General features: G+C 40.4%; 1 protein-coding gene across 2 annotated transcripts in view; it reads right to left on the minus strand.

The window, feature by feature from the left end:
* FGD6 (FYVE, RhoGEF and PH domain containing 6) overlaps positions 1–25,242 on the minus strand; it is a 138,319-nt gene that overhangs the window by 57,119 nt on the left and 55,958 nt on the right. For both annotated transcript variants that reach the window (XM_054445407.2, XM_054445406.2), the window contains exons 4-8: positions 19,034–19,101; positions 18,919–18,949; positions 8,188–8,339; positions 4,293–4,449; positions 1,502–1,589 (exon numbers count right to left, since the gene is read on the minus strand). In XM_054445407.2, the coding sequence (XP_054301382.1) occupies positions 1,502–1,589; positions 4,293–4,449; positions 8,188–8,339; positions 18,919–18,949; positions 19,034–19,101 (496 nt within the window). The remainder of the gene's footprint in view (positions 1–1,501; positions 1,590–4,292; positions 4,450–8,187; positions 8,340–18,918; positions 18,950–19,033; positions 19,102–25,242) is intronic.

Below are 25,242 nucleotides of genomic sequence, written 5' to 3' on the forward strand. Positions count from 1 at the left end.
TAAAAATAAAAAAATTAGACGGGCATGGTGGTGCACACCTGTAATCCCAGCTACACAGGAGGCTAAGGCAGGAGAATCACTTGAACCTGGGAGATGGAAGCTGCAGTGAGCTGAGATGGCGCCACTGCACTCCAGCCTGTCCTGGGGCTAAAAGGTAGGTCTTCCTCGTGAGCAGTCTGTCACTAGGCAAGCTTTGAAGTGCTGAATCCTTTTCCCTAAAGAGAAATGAGGAAATCCTGGTTTTTCGGGATTCACCTATTATCTCCAATATAGCTCTTGGCTTAAGAGAGTGAAGTTAAGAAGAAAAGCATGCACACCATTTCTTAAGGAGAGTAACAGAAGCCAAGTACCTCCAGAAGCCAAGTACTTATAGAACATTACAACACATTGACTTTATGGTTGTGGCCACATTTTGATGTTCTTGTCCATTTTGATACAATTTTAATGCATATTATATATGCATATTAAGTCACTGTACATCCAATACAGTTCAGCAAATATTCCAGAGAACCCAGTAGTAGGTGTTGGGTAACTATGTTTGGTACTGAGACTACACTAGCCTTTTTGTGATGCCAAACCACTTAATCTCAATAAGCCCGTTATCTCATCTGTGAAGATAAAACTGATATTTGCAAGGCTATGGTGAGGATTTAAAGAGCCAGTGAATATAAAGGCCTGATTACAGCAAGTTCCTTCACTCAAACACAGTGTTTTTGCTTTTTTCTTTCCTTCTTTTATCCTTACTAAACAGACATAGCTCTATAATCTTGAAGCTTACAGTCTAGTAGAAGATAGACTATTATCATGATAAGGAAATAACTATCAGGATAAGAATACTACTATTACTAATAATAGTAAAAGCTAATACTTATGCAGAACTTATTATAATTAAAGCATTATTCCTGTTTTTTTTAGACAGGGGTCTGTGTTTCCCAGGATAGTCTCAAACTCCTGGGCTCAAAGATCCTCCTGCCTCAGCCTCTCCAGTAGCTGGGACTACAGGCGTGTCCACTGCACCCAGCTACAGTACTATTCTAAGCACTGTCCACATTTAGCTCATTAATCAAACCTTATAACAACCTTCTGAGGCAAGTAACCAGGGCTATGATAGTGCTATATAAATATATGGGAGTGACCCTCTGAACTCCATTCTCAAGTAGTTGGGGAAAGCACCTTCTTGGAATTAATAATATTAGACAGGTGAAATGATGCAGGGGTATGGGCTTGGGATGGTCAAAGATGTTCTGAATTAAAAAGTAGCTACATGTATGAATGCTCTGAGGTGAAAATGTACACATGGATGGATGACCAAAGAACTGAAAGCCGTTCAGTTCAGGCAACGTATATGTGAAGTACATAAGCAATCTACAAATCCACAGATTAGGCAAACATGGTGACTGGGGTGATATACAAAGAGAGGCACCCGAGTTTCATAAAGGCAAGAAGAGTTGGCTGATGGATAAACCAACTGGGTGGTTGGCAAAATGCTGGAGAAGCCCACCTGTCAGCAACAGCCTGTACTGGGGGATCCTCTGAACCGGCTTGAGCAGGTAGTGCTTGAGGGCCAGATTAGCACAGCGAGGGCTCATCTGAAAGGAGAAGGCATCCAAAATAAACACAGTGTTTTCTAAGAAGCAAGGGACCCGGATTCAAGTGCTCAGGAAGCCAAACTTTAAACATCAAGCAACTCTGGAAGGAGATTCGTAGAGAGGCTCCCTTTTGTTTTAAGGCACAGCTGTTAGATACACTGAGAGTGAACCCCAGCCAGACTGACCACCAACCTCCACCCTTTCCTGTAGGCAGTCCCTGAAATCACTTGCTCCTAGGAAAAACTTGTTAGCAACCCTCCCAAAGAACGTGGTAGCCACAGTCTGTGTCCTAGGCTAGTTAGAGCCCACCCTACTCAGCAGCTCCCACTTGTATTGATAAATACAAACAAATCCCAATGGACCAAGAAGGAAATGCATGGCCCCTAAAATGAGGCAGTGGAAATACAACTGCCAGGAATTGGATTCAAATGATAATCAGAGCCTTGTGGTCAATATAGTCAAAATAATGGTGGTGGCGGGGAGAACTGCAGAAAGTAAAGATAACCTGAAAAGCAGCCTTGCTAAGTATCCCTTCTTTAAGAAGTCTGAAGAATGTAAAAGTCTTTTGCAGATGAATGGCCTTATAAAAAGATAGCCCCCAAATAACAGCATTTATAGGAACATTTGATTATGGAACCACATTTTAGCTTGACTACAAAGACATTTGGTTATCCCTTGAAACCTCTCTTCCTTAGTATGTACAACAGACATCTATCTCAGCCCATTCCTGAGCCTCACCCTCATTCTCCAACCTAAGAGTTTACTGTGAGGTGGCATCAAAAAGGCCGAGTGAAAATGTCCCTGCATCCTAAGAACTACAAAAAAAAGTCACGCTTCTAACATAGCGCAAGTTGGTGGATAAGTTTTGTTAGATTTGCTCAGACTTTTATCATTTTCTAAATATGTACCACCACTATCTGGTACACACAGTGATTATGAAATTACAATGATAATGCATGTTAAGAAAGTATCTTTCATCCAAGCATCATTAACCCAGATTACTAATTCTCCTGGCCTTATGGCTCCATTTTCTTTTGTTAACAAGGTAACACAACTCACTGGACTCTTACCAAAACCTGGGTCAATCATCAGTTGCCACAATTACATTGCACTTTGTTTTTTGATAGCACAAAGACAACAGAGGAGAGGAAAAGAAGACAAAATTACAGATGACTTTAAAATTTAATTGTCTATTGCACAAATCAGAAATCAGCAATACCATACTATTTTAAAAACTTTTCATTTCGGCCGGGTGAGGTGGCTCACTCTTGTAATCCCAGCACTTTGAGAGGCCAAGGTGGGTGAATCATGAGATCAGGAGTTCGAGACCAGCCTGGCCAACACAGTGAAACCCTGTCTCTACTAAAAATACAAAAATCAGCTGGGCATGGTGGCACACGCCTGAAATCCCAGCTACTTGGGAGGCTGAGACAGGAAAATCACGTGAACCTTGGAGGCAGAGGTTGCAGTGAGCCGAGATCACACCACTGCACTCCAGCCTGGGCAACAGAGCTAGACTCCATCTCAAAAAACAAAACAAAACAAAAACAAACACAAACAAACAAACAAACGAAACCCCTTTTCACTTCTAGTTTTGTGTGACTGGAACTCACTGATCTTTTAAGCTTCAAAACAGAGAAATAAGTACTAAAATATAGTATGCAAATTTTACTCCAAATTGATGGAGGGGACTTGTGATTTTATCTCTAATTAAATCAGGGTTCCACCCTCACAGCTCTGAGTTAAAAGTCAAAGCTTTGGCTGACACATGCTCTAAACAGGTTATTACTTTTTCTTAACTTTGGCACCAAAACCATGTTATTTATTTATCTAAAGGGAAACATAAATTCTATTTCCCATCCATCATTGTAAGTTAGTTGTTAGGATAAAAGAATAAGTTAAATTAAAAGTTAAGAAATGTTCCTTAATCAAGTTCATTGAGTCAGAAAGCAGAATGGTGGTTGCCAAGGGCTGGGAGGGAAGAGAGAATAGAGTTAATGTTTAATGCCTATAGAGCTTCAGTTTTGCAAGTTGAAAAGAGTTCTGGGGATCTGGTTGCAAAAGAATGTCAACGTACTTAACATTACTGAACTATAAACTTGAAAATTGTTAAAATGCTAAGTTTGTGTTGTATGTATTTTACCACAGTTTAAAAAGTCCCATCAAAATATTCTTTCCAGCTAGGCACAGTGGCTCACGCCTGTAATCCCAGCACTTTGGGAGGCCAAGCAGGGTGGATCACCTGAGGTCAGGAATTCGAGACCAGCCTGGCCAATGTGGTGAAACCCCATCTCTACTAAAAATACAAAAAATTAGCCGGGTATGGTGGCATGTGCTTGTAATCCCAACTACTTGGGAAGCTGAGGCAGGAGAATCACTTGAACCCGGGAGGCGGAGGTTGCAGTGAGCCAATCTACGCACGACTGTACTCCAGCCTGGGCAACAGAGCAAGACTCTGTCTCAAAAAAAAATTCTTTCCAAGTCAAAATATTCCCATGTGCAATAACAGATTTTCAAAATTAAGTCATGTACATTCTTGAGTTCTCACCATTTAAATTGTTCAATTCCATCTTTGATTTTGAAGGGATTACTTTTTAACTTTTTCTTTGTTTGCAAGCTTTGTTTTCAATGACTGCAACTTGTTATTAAAGCTTCAACAACAAAAAGAAAGAGAAGTGTTCAACATTAGATGGTAGCAAATACCTCAAATTCTCTAACAACAGCAGCAAAACCTGGATTTTTCTTGCACTGTTCATCCAGCAAGGCTATATTCTTATCAAATTCTTTGATGTATGTGGAATACATTTTTAGATATGGTCCCTTCTTTACAAAGATATCAGCAATTCTTTGTTGTTCAGTCCTATGGATAGAGAAGAGATACACAAAAAAATATAAAGAGAGAGTGATGAACATATCCAATGATAAGCAGAGTCCACATCTAAGCCACCAACTTATCTTTTTTTCTCTTCTTGTAAGACATCCCTCAAAATGCCTACTTTTCACCATTTCCACCGCCACCATCCCATCTTGCCTGGACTCTCACTGGTCTCCCTGCTTCCATTCTTGCCCTCTCCAAACCATTCTTCAACACAAGGAGAGAGTCTTAAAAAATGTTTGTCATGGCTGGGTGCAGTGGCTCATACCTGTAATCCCAGCACTTTGGGAGCCGAGGCGGGCAGATCACCAGAGGTTAGGAGCTCAAGACCAGCCTGACCAACATGGAGAAACCCAGTCTCTACTAAAAATACAAAATTAGTCGGGCACGGTGATGCATGCCTGTAATCTCAGCTACCTGGGAGGCTGAGACAGGAGAATTGTTTGAACCCGGGAGGCGGAGGTTGCAGTGAGCCGAGATTGCGCCACTGCACTCCAGCCTGGGCAGCAGAGCGAGATTCCATCTCAAAAAAAAATAAATAAATAAATAAATAAATAATAAATAAATAAATAAATAAATAACTCCTTGGACGGGCACGGTGGCTCACGCCTGTAATCCCAGCACTTTGGGAGGCCAGAACGGGCAGATTACTTCTGATCAGGAGTTTGAGACCAGCCTGGCCAACATGGTGAAACCCTGTCTCTACTAAAAATACAAATATTAGCTGGGCATGGTGGCAGGCGCCTGTAATCCTAGGTACTTGGGAGGCTGAGGCAGGAGACTCGCTTGAACCCAGTAGGAAGAGGTTGCAGAGAGCCGAGATTGCGCCCGCTGCACTCCAGCCTAGGCGACACAGTGAGATGCTGCCCCCCCCAAAAAAAAAACAAACTCCTTACCTGGCATACAAAGGCCTGCCCTTTCTGACCCCTGTCACACTTCTCTTCCTCTTCCCCATTTCTCTCCCACCACACTGGCCTTCTTTATCTTCTTTGGAGACATGGAATTCATTTCCACTATGCAGACTTCCACTAATGGTTCTACATGCCTGGAAATATAGAACCCTGGCTGGCTCCTCCTTTTCTTTCAGATATCACTATAAATACGCCACCTTCACAGAGGGCTTTCCCTGACCACCCAAGCTTCATTCGCTACCACAGCATCCTATTTCAGGTCTCTGCAACTCAGAAACTGCTTCTTGTAGTTTTCTTGTCTATTTATCTGGTCCTTCCCCTATTAAATGTTTGCTCCATGAAAGCAGGATGTCTGTTTTGTGCACTGTGATATACTCTGCATACTTAGAGCACAGACTAGCACATACTAGATATGCAAACCTTCTTGAATGTGAAAATAAAATATTTCGTCAATTGTTGTTAAAAGCCAATGGAAAAATGTTATTTCAGAAAGTCAACTAACACCAAACAATATGTATTGACTTGAACCCTAAGAGAAAAATATTTTAATAAATAGAAAATTAGGCTGGGTGCAATGGCTCATGCCTGTAATCCTAGCACTTTGGGAGGCTGAGGCAAGAGGATCACTTGAGCCCAGGAGCACAAGACCAGCCAGGGAAACACAGGGCAACCTGTCTCTACAAAAAATTTAAAAAATTAGCCAGGCATGGTGGGGCATGCCTGCAGTCCCAGCTACTTGGGTGGGTGAGGTGGAAGGATCACTTAAGCCTGGGGAAGTCAAGGCTGCAGTGAGCCATGGTCACACCACTGAACTCTGGCCTGGGCAAGAGAGTGAAACTCTGTCTCAAAAAAAAAAAAAAAAAATCGGAAGCAAATAAGCCCCCAATTTTTTTTTTTTTAATTTAAAACAAGAAAAAAAAAAAAAGATTTGTTTTTTAGTAGACACAAAGTTTCACCATGTTAGCCAGGCTGGTCTCAAACTCCTGACCTCAGCTTATCTGCCTGCCTCAGCCTCCCAAAATACTGGGATTAAAGGTGTGAGCCACAGCGCCTGGCCAGTTATATTTTATTTCTATCATGACTTTTTTTTTTTTTTAAAAAGGAGTCTCGCTCTGTCACCCAGAATGGAGTGCAGTGGCACAATCTCGGCTCACTGCAGCCTCCGCCTCCCAGTTCAGCCTCCCAAGTAGTTGGGATTACAGGCATCTGCCACCATGTCTGGCTAATTTTTGTATGTTTACTAGAGACGAGGTTTTGCCACATTGGCTAGGCTGGTCTCGAGCTCCTGACCTCAAGTGATCCACCTGCCTCAGCCTCCCAAAGTGCTGGGATTACAGGCGTGAGCCACCGTGCTTGGCCTATCATGACCTTTAAAGACTACATTTTAGTCATTTGTCCGTCCTTAATTGTGTGTTATTTTATACTTAGGCTACAGCTATGTATTAATTGCTTATCTGCCATATTTACCCAACATATAGAGGCAAGATATTTCCAAAACAAGCAGAGGTATTTTTCTGGTTTATATATAAAGAAAGCTTAGAGATATTTTGAACATGAAAGTAGGTGATACTATTTTCTTATTCTAATCATGTTGTGTTCTCCATGGTCTTCAACAGTAAATTCAATCCTCCTACACCAATCTTTCTACATTATTTCCACAGAAGTCACCAAAGCCTCTGCATACTTATTTTCTTCAGCCTAGTGGAAGTAGCTTCCAATACTAACCTTTTGGTATTCTTTTCCTATTCTTAAATCTACAGCTTCTACAAGGATGTCATACATATATAAATTTGCCTTTCTTTGGGAGGCCAAGGCGGATCACCTGAGGTCAGGAGTTAGAGACCAGCCTGACCAATATGATGAAACCTCGCCTCTACTAAAAATACAAAAATTAGCCAGGCATGGTAGCATGTGCCTGTAATCCCAGCTATGCAGGAGGCTGAGACAGAAGAATCACTTGAACCTGGGAGGCAGAGGTTGCAGTGAGCTGCAATCGTGCCATTGCACTCCAGCCTGGGCAACAAGAGTGACACTACATCTCAAAAGAAAAAAAATTGCCTTTCCAAAACAACCATCCTATTATTTCAGTGAACAGCCTCTTTTTCAAAACTGGAAAGGGAGTTTCATGACCTGAAGCTCCAGAAGGTAAATAAAACATTTAGAAACTATTCCAATGTGAATATAGCATATAGCATCTATCTACACTGAATCTCAAAAATCTTGATTGCCCAAGTTCACCTATAGAAATTTAAATCGGCTGCATCTTGCTTCTGAGGCAGCATTACCAAAGATTTGTTTAAAATAATAGTATTGAGCTTGGTGTGCCAAGGTTGTGAATTTTGGGCCACTGAAAATAATCAATCTGGTCAGGCATGGTGGCTCACACCTGTAATCCCAGCACTTTAGGAGGCCGAGGCAGGCAGATCACCTGAGGTCAGGAGTTCAAGGCCAGCCTGGCCAACATGGTGAAACCTCATCTCTACTAAAAATACAAAAAATTAGAAAGGCGTGGTGGCACGCGCCTATAATCCCAGCTACTCGGGAGGCTGAGGCAGAAGAAACGCTGGAACCCGGGAGGCAGAGGTTGCAGTGAGCCAAGACTGTGCCACTGCACTCCAGCCTGGGTGACAGAATGAGAATCTATCTCAAAAACAAAAAACAAACAAAACAAAATCAATCTATGGATAACTGCAAAGACAATATATTCAAACAACTCAATGTAATGAAAATATATCTCTGTCACACGTGGGGCCCTTATGGCTTCATCTAAAATTGGAAACACTAGGAAAATCTGAACACAGTTCATTTTTACCAGTGCAACATTCTTTCCTCCAGTTCCTTCAGGAGATCCCGGTTGAGCTCATACAGCTGAGGCAAGTAGTATAGGATCTGATTTAGAATCCGGTCCTCAATCACTGGTTTCCCAAGTTGCCTGGAAGCATGAGCTACTGCATCCCGGAAATCCTATTACAGTCCAGAGCAGGAAAAACAATACACACACATGTAACTTGATAACAAGCTTTTATCCTCAGTCCCCCTCTTCCCTAAAATGATACAGATTGCACAGCTGTATTTCTCATGCAGAATTACAAATCTAAAGTATCCCCTTCCTCCTACCCCACTCACCTAGATAGGAAATTAAAAATAAAAAATAGTGGCTGAGACGATTATTTGATTTTCAAACATACTATATGATATTTATCTTAAACCTTTTAGTTTGATCTCTAAACTTAGCAATTATACTAAGCGAGTGTCTGGAAATTATAACGCAATTCTAAACAGTCTTTAGAATTATTCCAATACCATCAATATAAACACAATCCATGTATTTTAAAAGTTCCCAGGAGATCCTAGCTAATTTTATCCTGGATTTAAGAGTCCCACTGTCCACTTTCAGTCATCGTTTCCCAACAACTGGAGCATCCTAGGTGAGGCATGTGAAGAGAGGCAGGTGTTGTGGGTCTCCCTCTGTCGTCCAGGATGGAGCGCAGTGGCCCAATCTCAGCTCATGGCAACTTCCCCAGTAGCTGGGACTACAGGCGCATGCCACCATGCCAGGTTCATTTTTGTATTTTTTTTTTTTTTTTGAGATGGAGTCTCGCACTGTCACCCAGGCTGGAGTACAATGACGCGATCTTGGCTCACTGCAACCTCCGCCTCCCAGGTTCAAGCGATTCTCCTGCCTCAGCCTCCTGAGTAGCTGGGATTACAGGTGCCCACCACCACGCCCAGCTGATTTTTTGTATGTTTTTAGTGGAGACGGCGTTTCACCATGTTGGCCAGGCTGGTCTCGAATTCCTGACCTTGTGATTCGCCCGCTTCAGCCTCCCAAAGTGCTGGGATTACAGGTGTGACCCACTGCACCCAGCCCATTTTTCTATTTTTTGTAGAGACGAGGTTTCACCTTGTTGCCCAGGCTAGTCTTGAACTCCTGAGCTCAAGCAATCCTCCCACTAGGGCCTCCCAAAGTGCTGTGATTACAGGCATGAGCCACCGTGCCTGGCAGGCACATGCTTGATAATCAGAATCCTGGATCCAAGCCCTTGCTCCTTATTTACTGTGTTTCCTTGGGCCAGCCTGATTTTCCTCATCTGCTAAATGAGTATAATACTAGTTATGAGACTTTAATTAGATATTGCACATAAAACTTTTTTTGCAATGCAGTTGGCACACAGAATAAATGAAACATTTTAACTCTGGACCTGAAATTCTCCCCTCCCTCTTGTCAACCTCTCAATAAATTCACCAGGGTTTACACTTTTCACAAATAAGAATCTTTCTCTTCACCTATTATTTTTCATTTACTGTTCTCTAGACTATCTGTACCATGTTTTAATATAGGTCAATATCACCGCACCCTATTACTCCAGAGGACTTGGAAAGGGTGGGGTAGGAGATAAGTATTTGCCTAGATTTCATTGTCCCCTAAGGGTGGGCCTCAAGATATAAGTAAAACAGTGAAATCTGTTCCACAGTCCTGAGGATTCAAAAACAAAGACTTTTTCCTTTTTAGAAACAGCAGTTTTAATTAAAATCTGAAAGCAAAGTTTGGGTAAATGACTAATAGGCCTTATCTCCCCTCACCTTTATTTCCAACTGTTTTCCCTTCAGGGATTTACTGGGCAAGTGAAATCAACCAAAAAAGATACTGTTCCTTCCCCTGATCCTTTCAACATCTGCCCCTAACATACATATATTAACCATGAGGTTTTTTTGTTTGTTTTTTTAAAACTCTGGACAGCCAAAGACCTCACAGATAAAGTATATGAAAGGAATCTTTTTCTAAAGGATGGCTATTTTGAAGAAGTCCAATCCTCTTATGCTTAATCAATGCTAAAAAACCCTTCACTTAGGACTCAGTACCTGGTACTAAGTTTATTGATCCAACAGTCACATTAGCCCAAAGGAGCCAACTACTCACCCCAGTAACTAAAGGACTAACTTGTATACCTAATTAGTATCATATAAAATAAGACTATTTAATTTTCATAGTATTATAAACTCTAATCCAGAAAACCACTCAGAACATCTCCAGAAACCAAATGGATATCAGCCAAATTTCACCTCCCAACAGCTTGCTTCAATCAGCACTCACATTTACTAAGAGAAAATAGAGCCACTTAACACTTTTGAAAATCATTAGGCTGTCTGCTATCAGGCAGAGCTATAGAATACATTTACACATCATGAATAATGTATTCAAAGCAGAATAGTTAAACATCCTCTATGGTTATCTTTTTTGCTTTTGTTTTGACCAGTTTAGTGATTAATATAATTTGGAAGCAAGAGTTCCTTGCTCAGCAGAGCAATAAGCGCCACCCTTTCTTCTGGTGGAGTTAAGTGATGACTATATTTGTCTCCTGGCAGCAGGATAACTTTTGTTTCCCAGTTGGAAGGTATTTCCTCTGCCATGACAGTGACAGTGATGTTAGCTGCTAAGTAACTTAAGGACCCGGTTTGACACAGCTTTTGCCAGACCTGCATTCCATATGTCTGCCACTATTGCCAAAAAGGGAACTTGTTTATTTAAGATGCATTTAACAGAGACCAGCCAAATACAAACTGAACTGACCAGTGAGATGGCTGCCTCTAAATGGAGGCCCTTGTCACACACCAGGCAAAACTCTGCTTTTCCCAGTACTACTGGATGTTTTTAGGCAGCTCAGAATGGACTGATGGCCCACAATGTTTTCTTTTAAATTATAAGCAGTATGTCAGAATAAAATAGAAATTTAATAATTAAAATAGCAGAAGTACACTTAATAAAGGCTATAAGAATTTTGAGAGTATATATCCATGAAACCCAGAGAGTTGCTTTTTTTTTTTGAGACAGAATTTCACTCTGGTTGCCCAGCCTGGAGTGCAATGGCACGATCTCAGCTCACCACAACCTCTGCTTCCCGGGTTCAAGCAATTCTCCTGCCTCAGCCTCCTGAGTAGCTGAGATTACACGCATGTGCCACCACACCTGGCTAATTTTGTATTTTTAGTAGAGACAGTTTCTCCATGTTGGTCAGGCTGGTCTCGAACTCCCAACCTCAGGTGATTCGCCTGCCTTGGCCTCCCAAAGTGCTGGGATTATAGGCGTGAGCCACGGCGCCCAGCTTACTTTTTTTTTTTTTTTGAGAAAGAGTTTCGCTCTTGTTGCCCAGGCTGGAGTGCAGTGGTGCAATCTTAGCTCTCTGCAACCTCCACCTCCCAAGTTCAAGTGATTTCTCCTGCCTCAGCCTCCCAAGTAGCTGGGATTACAGGCGCTTGCCACCACGCCCAGCTAATTTTTGTATTTTTAGTAGATACGGGGATTTCACCATGTTGGCCAGCTGGTCTCGAACTCCTGACCTCAGGTGATCTACCTGCCTCAGCCTCTGAAACTGCTGGGATTACAGGAGTGAGCCACCGCACCCAGCCCTTTTTTTTTTTTTTTTTTTTTTTTGAGACAGAGTCTTGCTCTGTTGTCCAGGCTAGAGTGCAGTGGTGCTATCTCAGCTCACTGCAACCTCCAACTCCCAGGTTCAAGCCATTCTCTTGCCTCATCTCCTGAGTAGCTGGGATTATAGGTGTGTGCCACCACATTTGGCTAATTTTTTGTATTTTTAGTAGAGATGGGGTTTCACCATGTTGGCCAGACTGGTTTTGAACTCCTGGCCTCAAGTGATCTGCCTGTCTCAGCTTCCCAAAGTGTTGGGATTACAGGCTTCAGCCATCGTGCCCAACCACAGAATTACATATTCTAAGTAAGCACTCGACAAAGATTCTGTACTAGTCAGGTTCCTGAATCTTTTCTTAGGCCCATCTGTGCACTTTCTTGTAAAATTCAGTTTTAGCAAGAACCTCCCACCCTTGATATTGTTCGGGCTCTTCATCCTCTACCATTGCCCAGGTGATGTATGATCACCCTGGCTGGTCCGTCTTCAGCAAGAATCCTCTTAAGTTGGTTTAGCCAGAATCTCCCTTGCTCCTGAAGTTTCTTGTTAGTAATTTTCCATCCACTAACTCCCACTTTGCTCCTCCTTGGCTATAAATTCCCACTTGCCCATAATATATTTGGAGTTGAGCCCAATCTGTCTCCACTACTGCAAAATCCCATTGCAGTGGTCCCTATGCCTATTGTTTTTTGTTTTTGAGATGGAGTTTTGCTCTGTCGCCCAGGCTGGAGTGTGGTATGATCTCGGCTCACTGCAACCTCCGCCTCTTGGGTTCAAGCAATTCTACTGCCTCAGCCTCTCGAGTAGCTGGGATTACAGGCATATGCCACCATACCCAGCTAATTTTTATATTTTTAGTAGATACGGGGTTTCACCAGGTTGGCCAGACTGGTCTCGAACTCCTGACCTCAAGTGAACCACCCACCTTGGCCTCCCAAAGTGCTGGGATTATAGGCATGAGCCACTGCGCCAGGCCCCCTATGCCTATTGTGATAGTCCTGAATAAAGCCTGCCATACTGTGCTTTTGCTTCAACAAGTGTCATTGAATAATTGGGCTCCACTCCCAATTATGGCCTCCATAACCACATGCAGCAGCCCTGGCCCCAGTCTCATTCCCTCACCTCTTGGGCCACCATTTCCTGACAGCTGTGTGCTACAGCCCCAATGCCAGATGTAACTAATTCACACAGGAACCACACGCAGAATCTTTAACTTCTCAGCTCTTCATGAACCTCAGCCATTGCCAAAACTGGTGCCACTGGGAGGAGGTGACATCTTTTTTTTATAAAAGGATTATTACAACATATGTCTGGTTATTTTTCTAAATGTTAACAACCAGGATAATTTGGGAAAGTGTGATGACACTTAAAAGCCAGAGGCAAAGCTATTTTGAGGCAGAAGAATCTAAATTCACCAACACCTCCTTGACGAAATCGGTGAGGATTCAAGACAGCAGGATTAGCTCTTCAAAAGTTAGATCCAGAGTTTAATTTTTCACACTGGAAAAGCTGGGTAAATAAAATATTAAAATAGTGGAGGGAGGAGTTAAGAGTGTGAAAATTTAGTTAGCTATAGAGTTTGTTAGCATCAAGTACCTAGACTTAATCCTTACAATAAAACCTATCAAAGATTCTGCATGCAAAATTGAACCACCTACACTGTAGTTTCTGGTCATAATAACCAAATGCTTGTTTAATGTGGAATTTGTAGAGCTAGAAATGGGCCTCTGAATTATGAAGCATATGATATTATTCTTACTAATTCCCCAAAACCTACAAATCAGAATCAGATTAACTTTAAGTTGATCTTTAATTCTTTTGAGATATTAACATACCAGCTTTGCAAGCTCGAATCACTTAGGGAAGACCTAAGCAAAAAATCAATGCAAATAAAATCAAGTATGAGCATCTGAGGCAATGAAGCACAAAACAGATGGCCTTGTTCATGGGGTCAGGCTTCATATCTCCAGCACCAACGAGGGGTATGTGACTTAATTACCAGCTGTCCTGACCCAGCTGCCTGACCTCAGAGCATTACTGAACTACTATCACGACACAGTGAATTACAAAGACCAAATGAACATATGGACAGACATGGAGCTCTACAAGGTTCCCTGTCCTCATGAAGGACACCAGGAATAACTTCACTTTAAGGAAAAGCAAAGCAGCTGTGGAGGTCAAAGTGCTATGATAAATATGCAGAAATGAGTGTGAAACTATGGAGTAAAAGTAGAGGTGGGAAAGTCCCCACATTAACCATTTGACTTTGTTTTTAAAATGAAAATATTTTCCCAATGAAATTATTCTTCCCTCTCTATATGTAGACCCGGTGATATGGTATATAATCACGAGTGGTGCATAATCATCAATGCAAAACTGTAGAAAACATAACTGAAAGCAATCTTTTATGTCTAGTTTCCAATCTCCTTTAATAACACTAACAAGTAATCATCATAATAACTCTAAGTGACCAAGATCTAGCTTCATTTTCATCTTTAGAAGATGAAAAACAAGTTTCTCTGGTTTCCAGGGCAATTAAAAGAATTCTGAAAGCAAGCTAATAAATCCAAAGATACACTATATCCTATACAGCATGGTAGAGATTTCAAGTAATAATTTTCAATCAATTGCTAAAGAACAACTAAGTACAAGGGCTCAGACAAACCAGACTTCAAAGTCTGGTTTTCCTATTAAGTAGTGGGTTATTTTTGACAGTTAGCTTACTTTCTTCATTGAAAAAAATAGAAATAACATCTATTTAAATAGGGTTGTTATGAGGATTAAAACAGATAATTGATGTAACATAGCATGCTGCAAGGAACATAGAGAGCACTTAATAGAACACCATTTATTTAACTAAAGGAGATTCGGTTAAGTTAAATGATCAGATGAACATCATTTAAGATCCACAAGTCACCTTCCCTCCCTCTCTCCACAAGTCTCTGAAGGCTTGGAAAGACAGCTGTGAAACAGAGGCATCTAAAGAGAAGGAAATACCAAACCAAGGTAGGGAAAACACCTCAGCAGCAAAACAAAGGTACTCTGAACAATGAGCTTCATTCAGTGAAGGACAGTTCTCACGTGAAAGAAGCTGCTCCAGAGTGAAGGTTTGGTAGCCATGTCAACAGAAGCTAGAGAAAGATTCTTTACAACTAAAGAAAAAATGCTGAAAATGGTTCACAAGACTCAAAAGTCAGGGTGTATTCAGTAAAACAGCATGAAGTGATTTTTAACATGGAAAAAAAAAAAATGAGAACTGAGAAAGTCTTCTATTCCTTTTACAATGTGAAAAAAAAAAAAATCTATTTAGTAACAGACATCTGGATGCCTAGGGTAGCCTTGCCTCTGGCTCTATGGATTTTATTGAGTCTCTCAAATTTTCAAGGGGATGTACGTCTCCACCTAAAGAAATTAGTGAAGCAAAGATGCTTCATTACTAATACTATATAGCCAGTCCATCTCTGTCTTAAAAAACCCCTTCCAAATATATATTCTATAGTATGCTAGATATTATATATAATATATAATATATAATATCTAATATCTAGCATACTATAGAATATATAGCATATATAATACATAGTATATTATATATCACATAGTATATTATATCACATATATAATATATAGCAAATATATATAATACATAGTATATTATATATCACATATATTATATAATATACATAGTATATTATATATCACATATATTATATAATATACATAGTATATATATCACATATATTATACATAATATATAGTATATTACATATAGTTTTATATAGTATGATATATATATAATATATATAGTATAATATATATAAGAATCTCTTGAGCCTAGGAGTTCAAAACTGCAGTGAGCTGATTGCACCACTGCACTCTAGCATGGATGACACAGCAAACCCTTTTTTCAAAAAAAAAAAAAAAAAAAAAAAAGACAATATTTTGTCACCCTAACAAATTTGTTGAGTGTCAAGCTTATTGTCATTTCATATAAATGATGTTTGATAAATAAGTGACTATATATAATATTATATATAGTATATATAGTATATTATATGATATATACTATATAATACATAGTAATCATTATATATAATATATAGTATACTATATATGTGTATAATATATAATAGATTGCTATACTATATATTATATACACTATACTATATAATTATATATAATACATAGTATATTATATATACTATATATCACACTATATATTAGATAGTATATTATATATACAATATATCATATATATTATATAGTATATTATATATACTATATATTATATATACACACACACACACACACACGCACACTTTTTTTTTTTTGAGACGGAGTTTCACTCTTGTTGCCCAGGCTGGAGTGCAATGGCGCAATCTTGGCTCACCGCAGCCTCCATCTCCCAGGTTCAAGCGATTCTCCTGCCTCAGCCTCCAGAGTAGCTGGGATTACAGACATGTGCCACCACGCCCGGCTAATTTTTGTATTTTTAGTAGAGACAGGTTTTCTCCATGTTGGTCAGGCTGGTCTCGAACTCCCGACCTCAGGTGATCCACCCGCCCTGGCCTCCCAAGGTTCTGGGATTACAGGCATGAGCCACTGTACCCAGCCCAAATATTTTTTTAAATGCAGACTATTTGTACATTTACATAATATTTTTATAGAGATATTTACTAAGTCTAGCTCCCGTCAGAGAGCAAATAAGACAACCAAAAACCTTCCTATTAACTTGTACTTAATTATATCAGATGTCTACAGTGTGGTGGGGATGTTCAGGGCAGAGCAGCAAATATACAAGAAATTCATTTTGAAAAGCCACTTATTTATCAAACATATTATAATTTATATGAAATGACAGTAAGCTTGCCACTCAACAAATTTGTTAGGGTGACAAAATATTGTCCTTTTTTTTTTTTTTTTTGGAAAAAGGGTTTGCTGTGTCATCCATGCTAGAGTGCAGTGGTGCAATCAGCTCACTGCAGTTTTGAACTTCTAGTCTCAAAGGATTCTTCTGGCTCAGCCTCCTGAGCAGGTGGGATTATAAGTGTGTGCTGCCCATGCCTAGCTTTGTCCTATCATTAAAAAATGAAAATCTATTACAAAAGAGAACTGGCTGAGCATAGTGGCTCATGCCTGTAATTCCAGAACTTTGGGAGGCCGAGGTGGGCAGATTGCTCAGGAATTTGAGACCAGCCTGGGCAACATGGCTAAAACCCATCTCCACTAAAAATACAACAAATTAGCCTGGCATGGTGGATGCCTGTAGTCCCAGCTACTCAGGAGGCTGAGATGGGAGGATCGCTTGAGCCCAGGAGGTAGAGGTTGCAGTGAGTGGAATCATGCCACTGCACTCCAGCCTCGGTAACAAAGTGAGACCCTGAGTCATTAAAAAAAAAGGAGAGAGAGAGGAAGAGAGAACTTACCAATATTACCAATATAGCCAAAAGTCAATGTGAGAAACTATTCACAGGGAAATATTTTCTCAAAACAAATTAGCAATGTTAAGAATTTTTTAAGAATTTCCAAAGCTACAGATTTTTCACATAGGAATCAGGCCCCTATTTTTGTTTTGTTTTGTTTTGTTTTGAGACAGAGTCTTGATCTCAAAGTCTTGATCTCATGTTGGAGTGCAGTGGTACCATCTCGGCTCACTGCAACCTCTGCCTCCTCTGTTCAAGTGATTCTCCTGCCTCAGCCTCCCGAGTAGCTAGGACTACAGGCACGCCACCACACCTGGCTAATTTTTGTATTTTAGCGGAGATGGGGTTTCGCCATGTTGGCTGGTTTCGAACTCCTGACCTCAGGTGATCTACCCGCTTCAGCCTCCCACAGTGCTGGGATTACAGTCGTGAGCCACCACACCAGGCCAGGCCCCTGGGTTTCTGTTGGACCAAGTACAGAGCACAGGTAATCATTTAGTGAATGTGAATCATGCCTAAGTGTAATCTACTTTTCATGTTCGTATGTATCCATTCAAAGAAAACCTGAAAATAATGATACTGTTTGCCAAGACTTAAATGGATGTATTTTTGGTGAACCTTTCATTTCTCCACAATTAAGCCTAATTTATGATGTTAATAATTATACCACATAAGTAAACTGCCACTTCAACTCCTTTTTTCATTGTTTCATCTACCTTTTCCTTTTGTTTTACCCCTTTCTTAAGTCTTAATATCTTGCCTAAATATAATTGAAATAAAGTAACACTAAAAGCACTTTAACTGTCAGTGCATAATGAAACTTGTGAAAACCTGCAAGGACGAAGGAGTGCATGAGAAAAATGAATATGCACCCAGACACATATCATAATTCTTTCCTAACAAGTCTGTTCAAGTTGACAATTATAGGCTGGCTGCAATGGCTCATGTCAGTAATCCCAGCACTTTAGGAGGCCAAGGCGGGTTGATCACTTGAGCCCATGAGTTTGAGATTAGCTTGGGTAACATGTCGAAACCCCATCTATACAAAAAATACAAAATTTAGCTGGGCATGGTGGTGAGTGCCTGTAGTCCCAGCTGCTCAGGAGCCTGAGGTAGGAGAATTGCCTGAGCCCAGGAGGTTGAAAGGCTGCAGTGAGCTAAGATCGCACCACTGCACTCTAGCCTGGGCAACAGAATGAGATGCTCTCTCAAACCAAAAAAAAACAAAAAAAAGTTGACCATTTAAAAAACGGAAAATAGAACTAAAATTTAGTTGTAAAAATGTCTATTTCTAATCTCTCCTAAATGGAGGTGGTAAAAGGAAAAATAGTAAGAAAATTGTCTATTTCAAGTCTGTTTCTGGAAGCTTATTTAGGTAGGAGAAAAACACTTTTGGACAATGATAATGATACTCTTCATGTATTGCTAATGCAAAACTCTAATAGCAAGCATCTTCAGCAAATGCCTAAGAAAATATATGATCACCTTAAAAACTGTCATGAAGACATAAAGTTTGAAGACTTTGGACATATAGCTACTAAGACTCTTTCAGAAATCATGTTATCTACATATATGAAATACATACATTTCAGAAAATGTCTATCATTAAGTTAGTAATGCTGAAAACTTCTAGGGGTAGGTAAAGTACAAAAGGGAATAGTCTTAGACTTCAGGAAAATATTAGCAGATACTTACAATATGCAAAAGTTTTAACACATCGACAAACCTGTAAAAAACAACAATGAAAAAAATGTTTTAAATGTGCCAATAGGGGGAAAACAGTCTTCTGAATTGTAAACTAGATACCTACACTTTCTCTGAGCTCATGATCTCCTTGGCAATATGATGAACTTTACTTTTCATTCCATTATCTTCATCCTGTGGATAAGAGCACATTTAGCATGAACTCACAAAAGAATAATGAAGATCAGCTATGAGCTAGTCAGACACGAATTTTAACTCTGATACTTGTAAGTTTCCTACTAGCACACAGTTCATACTATATAACATTTCAAATGGCAAACGTGGAGAATTGTATGAGGGATAAACCATGTCACAGGAGTAGCTGAGAGCAATCAGTAATCTTCACTGTCATTAGCTGGATTGATGAACTGCCCTGAGTAGCTCCAGAACCTTGCTGGGATGCAACCATCAGTGGTTCAAAATGGAAGTCACAAACTAAAAAGGCTACAGGGGAAGTGGCCCCTTACAGATAGATACCAGAAGAAGACTCCTTTGGGTGCATACAAATAATTTAAGAATTTGGCCGGGTGCAGTGGCTCACTTTGGGAGGCCAAGGCGGGTGGATCACCTGAGGTTGGGAGTTCAACACCAGCCTGACCAACATGGAGAAACCCCGCCCCCACTAAAAATACAAAATTAGCCAGGCGTGGTGGCTCATGCCTGTAATTCCAGCTGCTCGGGAGTATGAGGCAGGAGAATTGCTTGAACCCAGAAGGCAGAGGTTGCAGTGAGCCAAGATCACGCCATTGCACTACAGCCTGGGCAACAAGGGTGAAACTCCGTCTCAAAAACAAAAACAAACAAACAAAAAGAACTAGTTAATATCCAATAGGAATGTAGATGAGAACTTCACCATAAGTAAAGGTATTTTAACTCACAACTTAAATATAGTCTGAACAGGGCTCTTCTTCAATCTATAACAAATATAAGTCAAAATTACAGTCACAGGCTCTCCGAATTTCCTTAAAATCCCTTTTAGATATATTCTTAGAGAGTCAAGGCAGTTTTATGCTAAGGAGCTGAAATGAAATTCTTGTGTGTGTGTGTGTGTGTGTGTGTGAGAGAGAGAGAGAGAGAGAGACAGAGAGACGGAGTCTCGCTCTGCCACCCAGGCTGGAGTGCAGTGGTGTGATCTCAGCTCACTGCAACCTCCGCCTCCCGGGTTGGAGAGATTCTCCTGCCTCAGCCTCCCGAGTAGCTGGGACTACAGGTGTGTGCCATCACGCCTGGCTAATTTTTTTGTATTTTCAGTAAAGACAGGGTTTCACCATGTTAGCCAGGATGGTCTCGATCTCGTGACCTTGTGATCTGCCCACCTTGGCCTCCCAAAGTGTTGGGATTACAGGTGTGAGCCACCGTGCCCGGCCATGAAATTCTTTTATTATGGACTACTTTGTATAAAAATTAAATGCCCTCACAGGAACAAAAAAAATGTGCATCTTTAACAAAATAATAATAAAGATGACTCAAAAAGAGGTCTCAGTATTTAGGTGAATTTGTTGTTGTTTTCAATAAAATATCGAGAGCTGGATTTAGTTTCAGGGAAATCAGAGAAAAGGAGAGAAGCTTCTCTCCATTTATGTTCCAGTTCAAGATCAGAACACTACAGTTCCACAGTAAAGACCAAAAAGAGTAAATAAGGAACAAGCAAGTATAAATTTTAGATATTACACCTAAGGTGAAAATGATGACTGCTGACATTAAAAGGAAAATGCTTGGATGTTTCTTTGAAGAAACCTGGTTTTAGAAAGAGGTCTCTTGGCATTCTCGTAGGCACTGGCAACACCAGGACACGGTTATTTTGTGCTGACCAGGGTGCAGCTGGACAAGGCAATGACATGATAAACATTAAAAATGACCATGACAGTCCAGCAATCATTCATTAATGAAAGGCCACAGGAAAAAAAAATATGGTGGCAACTTCTCTCTAAAGTAGTCTTCTTTCTAACATTGGAATCATGGATCTAGCAGATCTGCTTCTCCGAGACTCACTGTGATGGATCACATGACTATGTTAGTTCTTCATTTGGGAAATTTTTTTTTTCTTTTTTCTTTTTAAGTTTCCATATACAACACTGAGGGAAAAAACATTTTTCAACTGCTTCCAGAATTTCAGTGTCACAACCAAGGTATAAAAATAGATGCAGGTTTAACAATGAAACCCTTCTGAAAATTACATTTTAATAAATTTAAAAAAAAATGACTATATATGTTCCATACATACACTGAAACCCTTTTATTCGTTACTTTATTAAAGCACAGGTGATGTTCAAGTGAATAAATGGGGAGAGGATTCCTCAAGGTTTTACAGTATGTTAAAATTTAGATTTTTAAAAACTGTAATCAGGCTGGGCGCACTGGCTCACACCTATAATTCCAGCACTTTGGCAGGCTGAGGCAGGTGGGTCACCTGAGGTCAGGAGTTCGAGACCAGCCTGACTAACAAGAGGAAACCCCATCTCTACTAAAAATACAAAAAATTAGCTGGGTGTGGTGGCGCATGCCACACAGCTGGGTGTGGAGGCTGAGGCAGGAGAATCGCTTGAACCTGGGAGGTGGAGGTTGCAGTAAGCCAAGATGGTGCCACTGCACTCCAGCCTGGGCAAGAAGAGCAAAACTCTGTCTCAAAACAGAACAAAACAAAAAACAAAACAAAAAAAAACTGCGATCACTTCTATGCTCACAAGAAGTCAGAGAACTACAGGGGAAAGTTTAATTTTTGCATTCATTCTTTTTATTATATTAAGAACCATTAGAATCATAAATAGTAGTCAGTCATTAGAGTGAACAAAGTCAAACACAGGGACTATATAAAGTGAGAGTTGGACCAAGAGCACAGTCCCAAAGAACATCCACTTAAAATAGAGATTTGCCAAGATTCAAAGTTGACTATTTGTTGCGGGAAGTCAGGAACCCCAAACGGAGGGACCAGCTAAAGCCATGGCAGACCACGTATCAGGCACTAAATAATCATGATTACATAAGTGTCTACACACACATACACACACACGGATAACTGTTATTTTGAAAAAATATTTTAGCAAGTCCAAACTTTTCTATCACAATGGGGTTCTCCATATAATCTGTAGATAGAAAGTTTAATGTTTACAAAATACAGTGTATAAATTTTAAATTAGAAATGGGCTTGGCATGGTGGCTCATATCTGTAATCCAAGCACTTTGAGAGGCCAAGGTGGGAGGATTGCTTGAGCCCAGGAGTTTGAGACCAGTCTAGGCAACATAGCGAGACCATGTCGTTAGTAAAAATAATAATAACATAAATAAAATTAAAATTACAAATGCATTAAAAATGAGAAAAACAGAAACCATTCAGGGAACTGAAGCCCTGACTCTTCATTTCCAAATAATGTGACATCCCTTAAAAGTCAAGAGTGGATCTCAACAGTAACCTTAAAGAAATGCAGGCACACTATAGATGTGGAAGCATTTGATTACTGGAGTCAGCTAAACTGTGCTCGAGCTCGACACAAAAATTTCAAGTAGCTGTTAATTTATTTTTGGCACCTACCCTTTGTTTCCTCTCCTCTTTTTATCACTCTCCTTTTGTTAGGTCTCTACTCTGTACCTTTTTTTTCTTTCCTTCTCAGGACCTTGCTCTACCAGGGCCTGCATTATACAGACTTGTGTAGAGGAGGCTACTCCATACAAAAATTAACTAAAAATGTGAAAACTGTAAAACTTCTAGAAGAAAACATTTTTTAAAATCCTTATGACCTTGAATTAGGCAGAGTTATTAGATACGACACCAAAAGCATAACTCATGAAAGAAAAAAACTGATAAATGGAACTTCATAAATTATTAATGCTTCAAAAGACATCATTAAGAAGATAAAAAGATAAACCATAGACTGGAGAAAATATTTGCAAATCATGATTCTGAGAAAGAATTAGTAGCTAGAATACATTAAGAACTCTGATAGGGCTGGGAGTGTTGGCTCATGCCTGTAATCTCAGTATTTTGGGAGGCCAAGGCAGGCAGATCGCTTGAACACAGGAGTTCGAGACCTGGGCAACAGGGTAAAACCCTATCTCTACAGACAATACAAAAATTAGCTGGGCATGGTGGTGCACACATGTAGTCCCAGCTACTCAGGAGGCTGAGGGTAAGAGGATCACTGAACCCAGGAGGTTGAGGCTGTGGTGAGCCATGATTGACCCACTGCACTCCAGCCTTGGCAACATACCAAGACCCTGTATTTACAAAATAAAAAAATAAAAAACAATTAGCCAGGCATAATGGCACACACATGTAGTCCCAGCTACTTGGGAGGCTGAGGTAGGAGGATCACTTGAGCCCAGGAGTTTGAGGCTGCAGTGAGCTATCATTGCAATATTGCACTCTAGTTTGGGTGACAGGGTGAGAACCTGTCTCTTAAAAAAAAACAAAACCAAACTCTGATAACTCAATATAACTCAAACAAAAAGGCTGTGTGTGGCGGCTCACACTTGTAACCCTGGCAGTTTGGGAGGCTGAGGTGGGAGGATCACTTGAGCACAGGAGTTTGAGACCAGCCTGGGTAACAAAGCAAGACCTCATTTCTATTTTTTTTTAAATTAAAAAAAGAGATAAAAGATGTGAATATGTGAAGAAACATTTCACAGAAGAAGATATAAGAATGGGCAATAAGTATATAAAAACTTGTTCAACATAGTTATTAGGGAAATGTAAGTTAAAACCACAATGATATACTTCACACCCACACAATGGCTATAATAAAAAAAAAACAAAAAAACAAAAAACAGAAAATACCTAGTGTTGGTGAGGATGTGGACCAGCTGGAACCTTTATATATTGTTGGTGGGCATGGTAGCCCTTACTCATACGGTGTGAAAAATGAAAAATACCTCAGAGCAAACTGAGCTATGTGAGGTACGCAAAATTTATCAGGCCCAGAGAAACATGAGTATGAGACTTCAGGGATGGCCCAACCCCCATGCCCAGGTGCAACTGTTTGAAGGCATTTTTGTCCCTGACCAGCTGCCTCCACCCATAGTCTCCATGTTCCTAGAATTTGTGAAACAAAGAACAATGTAAAGTCAATCAAACAGCCTATGATATTTTAATATAAATTGCTGACAAACAACTTAGGAATTGCCTCTTCTTTTCCTTTAAAAAACCCACTTGTGTGGGAGGCTGAGGCAGGAGAATCGCTTGAACCCAAGAGGCAGAGGTTGCTGTGAGCCAAGATCGTGCCATTGCACTCCAGCCTGGGTGACCAGAGCGAAACTCCATCTCAAAAAAACAAAACAAACAAACAAAGAACCCACTTGTGGCCGGGCATGGTGGCTCATGCCTGTAATCTCAGCACTTTTGGCCAAGGTGGGCGGATCACTTGAGGTCAGGAGTTCAAGACCAGGCTGGCCAACATGGTGAAACCCCGTCTCCACCAAAAATACAAAAATTAGCTGGGCATGGTGGCGCACATCCATAATCCCAGCTACTTGGGAGGCTGAGACAGGAGAATCGCTTAAACCAAGGAGATGGAGGATGCAGTGAGCCAAAATTGCGTCACTGCACTCCAGCCTGGATGACACAGTGAAACTCCATCTCAAAAACAGAAACAAAAACAAAAACAAAAACACCCACTTGTGGCTGGGCCAAGTGGCTCACACCTGTAATCCCAGCACTTTGGGAGGCCGAGGTGAGCGGATCACTTGAGTTCAGGAATTTGAGACCAGCCTGGCCAACATGGTAAAACCCTGTCTCCACTAAAAATACAAAAATTAGCCGAGCGTAGTGCTGAGTGCCTGTAATCCCAGCTACTAGGTAGGCTAAGGCAGGAGAATCACTATAACTCAGGAGGCAGAGGTTGCAGTGAGCCGAGATCGCACCACTGTACTCCAGCCTGGGCAATAGAGCAAGACTCTGTCTCAAAAACAAAACAAAACAAAAACCCCACTTGTAACTGCTCCTAACAGGAGTCTTGGATCTATGCTCCAGGCTTGTAGTCCTCAAATTTGGCCCAAATAAACTCTCTACTTATATTAAGTTTGCCTCATTTTTTTTCCCATTAGGTCGACAGGGTTTTCTGCTGTCTTCTAATGTCACTGAGCACAGAATTTATATTTCTTCTCCTCGTTATTCTGAGATCATTTTCAAGAGAAAGAAGTCAGTACCATCTTTACACTTTCATTTTAAAATCTGAAGTTAGTAACTGACTTTCTGTCATTTGATAGCAAAGTTAGTAAGAAAAAACAGTTCTACTGCCAGCCCATTCACTGCTCTACATATAAATTTGAAAAATTAGTGATCAT

This window comes from Pongo pygmaeus, chromosome 10 (assembly GCF_028885625.2).
Source record: "Pongo pygmaeus isolate AG05252 chromosome 10, NHGRI_mPonPyg2-v2.0_pri, whole genome shotgun sequence".
In the NCBI taxonomy this organism is placed as follows: Eukaryota; Metazoa; Chordata; class Mammalia; order Primates; family Hominidae; genus Pongo; species Pongo pygmaeus.